Here is a 10,087-nt window from a genome sequence, read left to right as displayed (position 1 = left end):
AATACAAATATATTTGGTGATTTTTTCCCCCTGATATTATATTGATCCTCCAGCTCCTGGTATCAACACCAGAATGCGAAACAATCTCATTGTGACCCTGGTATTGTGATATTTCCATATTGGTGCCCCATATCATATCTGGAATCAGACACGAAACGAGGCTGCCAGCATTAATGTAGTCTTTTGCTGAGTGTTTAATGTAAACGATGACTGTGAGGTTGACCTCTGAACTGGTTATTTAGGAGAACAACAACAAAAAAAGAGATTCAGTGGTACAGAGTTATGAAAGAAAAAAAATGCATTGATTTAACAATAATTTCAAAATTACAAATACACAATGCATCATCATAATGATTGTTACAGAGAGTATTTCATTGTATTAATTTGATAAATGTAGGAAAAAGGAGATCACGTCATTGGATGAAATCAGTAAAGCGGGGATGGGATGTGAGAAAATCGTAGCTTTTTAACCCTGTTTAGCAAACCTTGAGAATCGAACACTGTTAACGACAATCTACTGATTTACTTGCATAATACATTTACAAACATGAGAGCAGAAAGCTCGGGCCTGTGTGCTCTTTCTCTGAGACTCTGCATCCTTTCGAAGGAGGGGTGGTGGTGGCGGGGGGGTTGGGTGCCTTAGTTTTCTCACGACCTGATACCGGCTGCATCGTGAAAAGGCAGGACGGTGCTAGGAGGAGATTTTTCAGATCATTTCTGACCTCAGTGGGGGCGTATTCGTGCATGGCATGGCTTTATTATTGGTGCATCTCCGAGAAACGTTGAGGAATTCAGGCGAGGCTGCCGGGTTTGCAACCAATCACATGTCGAGGTGTGGCCCTTGGAGGGTGTGGTTATCATAGAGAAGGCGGTGCCAGAAGCGGAAGTGTGTCTCGGCTGATCTCTCGCTGTCATTCGGCCACGGTCGGTTTCAGGAGAGAGGGGCAGCCAAGAAGCTCACAGGAATCGGCTGGCTCTTTCGGAAAGACAGCGAGAGGAAAAAAATATAACATACATATATAAATATATCGAAATCAAACGAACAATGAAACCGACCGAACAAGGCTTGTGAGCGATCCGCGGCCGTGTATATTTCAAACATTGCCACGCCAACAAAGGTCTTGGATGACAAAGTCCTGATTAGAGGCAGCAGATACAGAGCTGTGTCATTGAGCAGGCAGGACACGTCAGGAGAAGGGAGGAAAAAAAAAGCTGACCGACTGCACTGTACGAGTCAGCTAACAAATCGCCTCAGAAAAACTCCGCTTGCCTTTCACAGCCTTTCAAGGACACCACCTCGCTAGCAACCCGAGGGAAGGATCTCGACAAAGACATCGCCGAGGTCGAAGGTGGTGATCAGAAGGTGAATATTACATTTACTCGTCTGTATCCAGTTCTGTCCAGCCAGCTAGCATTCATGCTAATGGCTAGCTAGCTATTGCTAGCAACGATGGGAATCAGCTAACTGGTTAATTTTAACCGTTTAACATACGACTGTCGTTCATAGCGTTCAAAGGGAATAATGGACAATAACTGTAACCACTATGTGTTTGCCACACTTCGATTAAAGTAAAGTCCCATTCCCATATCTGGTTAAAATTATGGTTTGACGCTATCGTTCGACTCCTGACAGCTGTCAAACAGATCGACGGTTTTCTACATCGTCACGTTCGTTTATTGTTACTATTCTCACATTCATTTAGTGGTATTTTACATTTCTGTGTCCTCCTTTAGGTTATACTGTGTGTCTTAAATTGTGTCTCAGTTGGGTTGCGTCAAGATAACGTCTCCAAATTGAGAATGTGTCGGCTCGACACAGCAGTGTTTCTAGCTACGTTAGAGGCTGCCAGCAGCTCAGCTGTAGACTTACAAGCTGGCAACGTCACGGGGTTATAATTAGCTAAAGATGTAATGTTAACTAGTGGGCTTTGCCCAGAGTAATAAGGGTAGATTGTTTAGTAAGAGAATGAGCTCATTCAGGACAGAGTTGTGTGATTATCATATGTCTGTGAATTCTCTGAGGCAGGAAAACAGATCCAATAGAGAAGGATCTTTTATGTCACTAGTAAATGTCTGTCCATCACCTAGTTGTTTTATAATCCCTTCATCTATAGTGGAATTAGAGGGGCTGACTGCTAACTCTGTGCATGCCATCCTGTGTGCTCCTCTCTCAATAGGACCAAACGATCACGGGATAGCATTTGTGTGTGGGGGCAGAAAACAAATGGGGGATTACGGGTTTGGAGTCCTAGTTCAAAACAACACTGGCAACAAGTCTGCATTCCCAGTCCGAATCCACCCGCATCTGCAGCCCCCACACCACCACCAAAATGTGTCGCAGAGCCCTGCTGCTTTCATAAACAGCACTACAGCCGCAGGGAATGGCACCACAGGAGGCTCTCCTTGGCTCTTCCCTGCCTCTGCCACCCACAACAGTGTGCAAGACGAAATTCTCGGGGGCTCAGAGAAGCCCAAAGCACAGCAGCAACAGGAAATGCAAGAAACGCAAGAAAAGCAACTGTCCCCTGGGAGTCACCAGGAGGGTGGAAGTGGTGGTGGGATCATTTCAGAACTGGAAAAAGCCCGGTCAGAGGAAGGCAAGACAGACACCAGCGCATCTGAAGGAAGTAATGGAAAGGAGAAGCAGCTACGTCTTGAGTCTCCAGTCCTTACAGGCTTCGATTACCAGGAGACATCTGGTCTAGGGGGAACTGGCCCAGTCCAGTCCAGTACAACCTCTTCATCGCTCACTGGCTTCAACAACTGGTCAGCTGCAATCCCACCAGCGCCATCAACCATCATCAATGAGGACGTCAGCTTCTTTAACCCAGCCTCAGCTAACAACGGACCCTTGCTGTTCCAGAACTTCTCACATCATGTCAGTCCAGGGTTTGGTGGAAACTTCTCTCCTCAAATAGGACCGGCGGCGGCCTTGTCCCAGCACCACCCTGCTCCCCCACCACACCCCCACTTCCAACATCCCCACAACCAACACCAGCAGCATCGGCGTTCCCCTGCATCTCCACACCCTCCTCCGCCCTTTCCGCACAGGAATCCGGCCTTCAGCCAGTTGCCACATTTGTCCAACAGCCTGAACAAGCCCCCGTCCCCTTGGGGGCCAGCCAGCTATCAGAGCCCCTCTCCCTCCCCCGGCTCCTCTACCTCCTGGAGTCCCGGAGGAGGTTATGGTAGTGGTGGCGGTGGCTGGGGAGGGTCTCAGGGCAGAGATTATCGCAGAGGGCTGAATGGAGGGATGACCCCTATCAACTCTATCTCTCCACTGAAAAAGACCTTTCCCAATAACCACGTGGCGTCCCAGAAGTACCCTCGAAACAGTCCTGCAGGTTTCAATCCCAAGTCCTGGATGGATGACGGAGTCGGCCGCAGTGATAACATCTTCCCCTTCCAGGTTTGTTTGCATTGGCATTGCATTCTCATTGTGTGACCTATAAATAATTTTGGCATGCTATTACTTAAATTGAAAGAAACACTTTTAAATCTTTTTTTTTCTATGCAAGCATGTATTTGTTCTTGCTTTTATAAAAGAATAAAATGAGCAGAGGCTGTGGGCTGTCAAAAAGCTAAAACTTCAACCTGTCATTTATGGTAGTTAATTATATTACAGTAAACGTAGTGCAGCTGCTATTCCTAGACACAGGGGAAGGCTCGGATTTACTTGCTGCATTTGCTACCGTGTTAGCTTAGCTTATCCGTCGTTGGGTTTTGCACTTCCATAGCTGTGTGTCCCTGATGATGACTAATGTGGCTCTGTCACTGCAGCGGTGTGTGCCACATATGCGAGCTGGGGGGTTGGAGTGAAGCATCGCTGTAGAGAGGCATCAGGGATGGAAAGAAAAGAAGGGGGAGAAGGTTATGGAAATGGAAGAGATGGTTTATAAATCACGTGAGGGGAACACTTGGTTGTAAATGAATTAGAATGACGGAGATGTAAAAATCTTTTATTCTGTTAAGAAACAAAGAAATAAAAGATAATAGTGTTGATGGGGGAACTGAGCTCAATTCTTCACTCCTTCCTCATCACAAATGATCAATATAGCATGTTGGAGCCAAATTATTTTTCAGGATTATTGCTTCATTAAGCAGGAGCACTCATTTGCAAAATGTCAGCTTATTCCATTTGATAGCTGTGTCTACATATGTTGAAGATGGCACCAGTAATTGCATCATCACGTGTAGAAAACGTCTGATGGGATTGATGGGAAGGGCTAAAGGGAGCACGGAGATAAATTCATTTTATTGATCCAGCTTGTGATTGATTGTTTAGGTCATCACAAGAAGGTGGGTGGAGGGATGAGGGCTGTGACAGGCTCAGCTAGGTCTGGTGCTCTCTAAGGTTTCTTCAAGTAAACTATGCAACCCTTGCCTTTTTGACTGTGGATGATGTTCATTCATTTACTGGCTGCCTGCTTTTTCAGTCTAACTTTGGATCAGTCATACCTGGATGCCCCCAGTACCAATATCATCTTAGGTGGTTATGTTATCTGAATACTTGCTTGGTGTTTCACCTGTCAATACTCTAAGAACTTTCTTGGCAATATTCTGATATTAATCCAACTAATAGTGTTCTCTAAGTAAACTGCACTGCCATTTAATACCATTTTCTCAAAAGCTTAACCAGAACAAGGCCATAATTGGAGGAAGCAATTATCACAATAAAAACGTGGAGTGTTCTGATCTTGGTCACATAATTGAATTGTGTAGCAGACATGCTTACACCTGCAATCTTATTTGAGTTTTTGCAGAATTCTTCGATGTGTGTGGAAGTCACACTGCTTTACAGTACAAGGCCCATCTCCCAACAAGTGTTACACTCTTGGCTCCAAGCCCAGAGTTTTCCGTTATTAGGAATAAAGAAAGAAACAACTCAAATTTTCCCGCAGTCGCAGCTTGACAAAAATAGTGTCGGCAGGAAACTATGAAGTAGAACGCACAGAAGTAATTGAAAATCGTCTTACCAAGAGGAGGGCATGTGAATCTTTTCAATTGGTTTTAAGAAACATTGTCTTTAGAACTGATTTAAAATCCTCCAAATAAACTTAGTGCCTATCCACTTATCTCTAGTTGCATTTAATGACTCAGTGTTCCTGAAACCACAGAGTAAGGACATTGTATTGACATGTCTGGATTATTTTTGCTGAACAAGTATCAAAGATTACTTCTAACTATTGGATAACAGTCTAAGTACTGTGTGTGTATATATATATATATATATATATATATATATATATACAGTACTTAGACTGTTATATATATATATATGATATATATGTATGTTATATATATATGTATGTTATATATGTATGTTATATATATCCCATGCATGCATGGGACACATTTAGAAGTGACCTAGTCCAAATCATTGGGACCTTGACTTTGTCCTGTTTGTATTTTACTGGGGTAAAATAAACTGATAAGCAGCATATCTGCTAGGAGTTCAAGATAGAGCCATTGACAAGTTGCCTTTAAATGACAGAGTTTGTAATTACTAGGTGTGTTCATAACAAGAAGCACATAATTTCAAGAGCCAATTGATGAGTTTCATTTGGACATTTGCATTTTGGATAGGCTAATATATCCTACCAGGAACCTGTTACGTGTTTTCCTCTAGAACTTCCCCTTTCTGCTGCTGTATCTATGACATGCTCACATGCTTTAGAACACGTCAGCCTTCTGGAAATAAACAAAGAATTTACCAGCACGTATCTAATTGTGAACATGTATCATGGGTGATTCTAAAGCGTAAGCTGGTAGTATTGTTCCAACCTTCGTAATTGAATTGGAAAATATGTCATTTTGATGTGAGCATATAGATCATGTTGCAGCATGGAGGCCGTCACTGTAGAAACCGCTGTTGAATTATTACTCAGGCTACCAAGTGTCAGGTTTATTCTTCAGAGGCCTCCTCTTCGTAATTCCATCTTAATTACATCCGTGTCAGTATTGTTTTGGACTCTTAAGTGTCCAGGCTTAAATTTACTGTACATTAAATTTGCCATATATGTCGGAGCAGTTCTCGTTTCATTCACTCCCATTTCATAAATCAAGAATTTCCATTGTCAAAATCATTCAGGGATTGACCGTATTTTTTTTTAAAGCGCTTCCCCATAGCTATACATATGAACACATGTAAAACATTCAGAAAAGGCAATTGATGCAATTGACCACATTGTTCCTTAACAGCAACACGTTAGCATTGCCTCATCCGCTCTCTTGCTTGCTCCCTCTTTCCTAAGTATTGCTCTTGTGTCAGCCAGTTTTCAATTACAGCACAACAAAATCAACACGGAAGCCTTAGTTCCGATAATTTGAAACTGATATCATGAGGTAAACAAAATATTCAAAGCAGTGAAAAGTAAGGAATATATAAGTCTCAGATATGTGGCTAAATTTCATATCAGAAGCAGTCTGTGTGATCTATACCATTAGTGCCATGTTTGTCCCTCAAAGGCCATTTTGTTTGATCGTCGTGATGTCTATCTCGGCCTTGACATGGTCAGAGGAGATGAGCTTCTGCTGTTGCACTCCTATACCTCAGTAGATCAAACATAGCTGTAGCAAGCTGTCAAGTACTGTAGTCACACAATATTGTTTTATGGCTGTTCTGCTGGTGGCTGTTTTTGTAGCCACAAAGCCTCTGGATGAGGTAAATGAACCCTGTCAGAAAAATGAATTTGTTATTTCTTATATAAAACTGTAGTGGAAATGGTTCCGAGATGATACGCTGTTCAGATGATTGGTGACACATTTTGCCTTACACAAGGCACCCGTAAATTTTGTAATTTAAGTTTCTTTCTGTGACTCTGAACTAAACAGACTCCATGAGGAAGTGTTGACACACTGTTCCATTGTAAGTCTTTTCAGCTGCCTCACATAGTTTCTACTTCGTTTCTTCTGAAACAACAGATGAAGGATGTGTGGCTTTTCCTCATGATGGTATTTAGAATTGTTTTGTCTGTGATGATCAGATTTAATTAATCACTGTCAGTTTCTTGGTACACAGGGACACAAAGATATTTGACAGCCACCAAGTGGTCTATAATTTGTAGTAGGATGCTCTTTAGGAGGTAATAACACATCAATAAGCCACTGGTCAGGTATGTTGCAACAGCTTGCTGTGCAGTAACCTTATCTCAACCCTCTTCAATTGATTTTTATTATCCTTTGATTTTCTTTGGGGCAAGACTGTCAATTTCTTTGTTTGTATTATTACAAAATATGCGGATGCAATTTGAAAGCGTCGCCATATGCTGTTTGTTGGAAATTTCATCTCACAAGTAACACGGAGCACCACGGCAAATACGGAAGAAGAAAATGTTCCAGTGCTGTAGCTTTGGCTGCAGCAGGCAGGGACACTGCTGTATTAGAGCAGCTTTAGTATTTGGGATGGGCTGCTGGCCAGGCACACGGCTGCTAACTGCTAATGCACCGGTCAGCTGTTAACAAGCTTCAGATGAAAAATGTGTATTTTGCTCAAATGGAAAGCCTTCAGTTTTTTTGCCCTACCTTCTGTTTTGTTTTTGATTTTCTTCCCTTATTGCTAATTCATCACATGTGAGATTCAAGGTCGAAGACTTGCTCCTGTGTCAGATTTTCTGGGTTACCTGCAGTAAGCCAGGACAGGATATTGTCTCAGTAAGCCACCTGGGTAACTCAGGGTTGCAGCTCAACCTTCACTGTTTGTAGAGCTTAGATATATTGTCTCCTACATATACAGTGCTATTATACCAAAGACGGTTATTAAAAAGTCTCTTCTGGCCTCTGCTGGAAACGCATACTTAGCATCTGTTGTCTGACTAGCGCTCAGCTTCTGTCCAATTTAGGATTGTTTGAAAGGACACTGAATCATTTTGATGGTTATGAGCAAGCATAAACTGCAAACCCGAGTATGACACCAGTGATGTACAGATTCACAGTTTTTATCAGCAGGTAAGGTGAGTTTGATGGGAAAAATATGAATTATGATCTAAAATAATAAGGAGCAATGCATGAATTATGTCCTGACAATAAGTTGTCAGCTGACAGCTTCATTTTGAAAGCATGAATTACACCTGGGCTACACTTCTTACCTGTACCTATGCGTGATGTTGATGATTTGACAATACAATCCAACATTTAAGGTAATTTGGGTTAGGATGATTACATTATAATTTCACATAATTAGCTGCCTGTTTTCCTGCATGTGGTATAAGACTCTTATGAAGGAAACCGGTTCATGTTGACATTGGTGGGTTTCATTTGAAGAGAGACTCCTCATGCATTTCAAAAAGCTTTTCTGCCCTTTTCCATGACGTGTGCATGCAAATTCTCTTGCATGCACATCTACAAACACTAATTCTGACAGAGCCATTAAGCTGTAGATGCCTGAGGTTACGACCATTACCCCTGGTCATTGTGACATTGGCGCTAAATGAGAGAAATGTTTTTTAGACTAATGAGTGGCCTGTACTACCCTGGCAAGCACATAACTCTGCCGCCCATACAGCCGCATTGTGCCCTTCTAACACCCTTGACAGAAGCAGGAGAAAGCAAGTGTGCATGCTTATGTGTGCATGTGCACATGTTCCTGGCTACAAGGGCTCTAATTAGTCCCCTGCCTGTGTGTTTTGCACATGTGTCTTGAAAAAAGAAGACAAAGCCAAATGCCTGTGGAAGTATTGAGTTCTGTTTAGCGTAGTTTATTGGGTACAGTAAGTCAGTCTTATACAATCCCTCAGGAAAGGGAGGTCTGTGCTAGAATTCCTACCTCTGTCACTCCTGAATTCCTACCTCTGTCACTCCTGTGACACCCCGGATGCTCACATACTCAAATACTGGGCCACTCAGCCCACACTTGGTTGTTTTTACAGTTATGAATATTTTATGTCAAAGCAGGCCTTCGAAATACTTTGACCCGGTGGAACCATAAACACAAGCATCAAAAGCTCAACCTGCTTCCCTTTCCTGTCCCCTTTTCTTGTCTTTTTTCTTTTTCATCACCTCACCACACTTTCCCATTCTCCATCATCCCCTTCTTTCATCTGTCATTTCCCCCTTCCCTTCATTGCTTTGGTTTCCTCTTTCGCTCTTTTGTCTCAGTGGCGATCAGAAACACAATAACAACTCCCCACCAACTTAAATGTAAATATCAAAAATAATCTCTGACCTCTAAAATCCTGAAAAAAAAACCATGAATTGCTTCCATATATATCACTCTGGCCTCACCAGACGTACTGTTTCTTCCCTTCCAGCCTCTCTCCATTTCTCATTTAAAAGCAGGGGACATTTAAGATTAATGTTGGAATTAATCACCCACAGCGTGTTGTGTTCAATCATTCTGAATTTCTTTACGAGATCTGTTTAAGGTTGCCCCATTTGTTTATTGGTGCATATGATTAAATTTGGTTTATATTTTAAATAGTTACCCATGAGGAAAGCAGTCTTGAAACTGATTCGGTGGGCTTTTTAGAAGGATATTTTGAAAAGATCATATGCCTGGTCTGTTTTTGACAGAAGCCGTGTGAAGCAGATAGAGTCATGGAGGAAATCAAAAAAAGGAACGGCAGAGAATCCAGTCAATTTTCAAAATAAAATGCCCTGTGCAGATTGTGGTTCACTATTTTCTATCAACATAACACAACATTTTTATCAACTTTATGGCTTTTGCACCCCCTACACTGTACCATCTAAAAAAATATCGACACATTTTACATTCTTTCATCTCCTATTTAATGAAGTTTCCCTCATGTTCTAGGTTTTTGTTGTGGTAATGTATCAAGATATCAAAGTCATGACTTTGGTGTCATCACAACACTACTTCAGGCTAATGCTGAGCAACTGCGCTGCACCAGCCAGGTTTCATTACAAAAACACTGAGTCCATCTCAGCCACAAAATGGTTTCCTTTTCTTCTAAAACAATATTACAGGATTACTCTGCTTTACTTCACCAGCCAAAGTAAATCTGTACCAAGGAGATGGTACAATAAGGAATATTAGGACCTAATGAATGCGTTCAGTTTGAAGCTCTGGAAGCACAAAAGCAGGAAGGGCTGTTATTTGCTGCTTCTGCTCGGATTTCAAATTATATTA

General features: G+C 42.0%; 1 protein-coding gene across 3 annotated transcripts in view; it reads left to right on the top strand.

The window, feature by feature from the left end:
• Window positions 1-905: 905 nt before the first annotated feature.
• cpeb4b (cytoplasmic polyadenylation element binding protein 4b) overlaps window positions 906-10,087 on the top strand; it is a 30,084-nt gene continuing 20,902 nt past the window's right edge. For all 3 annotated transcript variants that reach the window (XM_086225686.1, XM_086225685.1, XM_086225684.1), the window contains exons 1-2: window positions 906-1,363; window positions 2,178-3,409. In XM_086225686.1, coding sequence (XP_086081812.1) covers window positions 2,225-3,409 — 1,185 coding nt within the window. In that variant the 5' untranslated portion in view covers window positions 906-1,363; window positions 2,178-2,224. The remainder of the gene's footprint in view (window positions 1,364-2,177; window positions 3,410-10,087) is intronic.

Source organism: Aulostomus chinensis, chromosome 15 (assembly GCF_037954235.1).
Source record: "Aulostomus chinensis isolate RoL2024-O1b breed Wild chromosome 15, RoL_Achi_v1.0, whole genome shotgun sequence".
Taxonomy (NCBI): domain Eukaryota; kingdom Metazoa; phylum Chordata; class Actinopteri; order Syngnathiformes; family Aulostomidae; genus Aulostomus; species Aulostomus chinensis.
The sequence above is the reverse complement of the archived record's forward strand: the minus strand, read 5'-3'. Positions and strand labels throughout refer to the sequence as shown.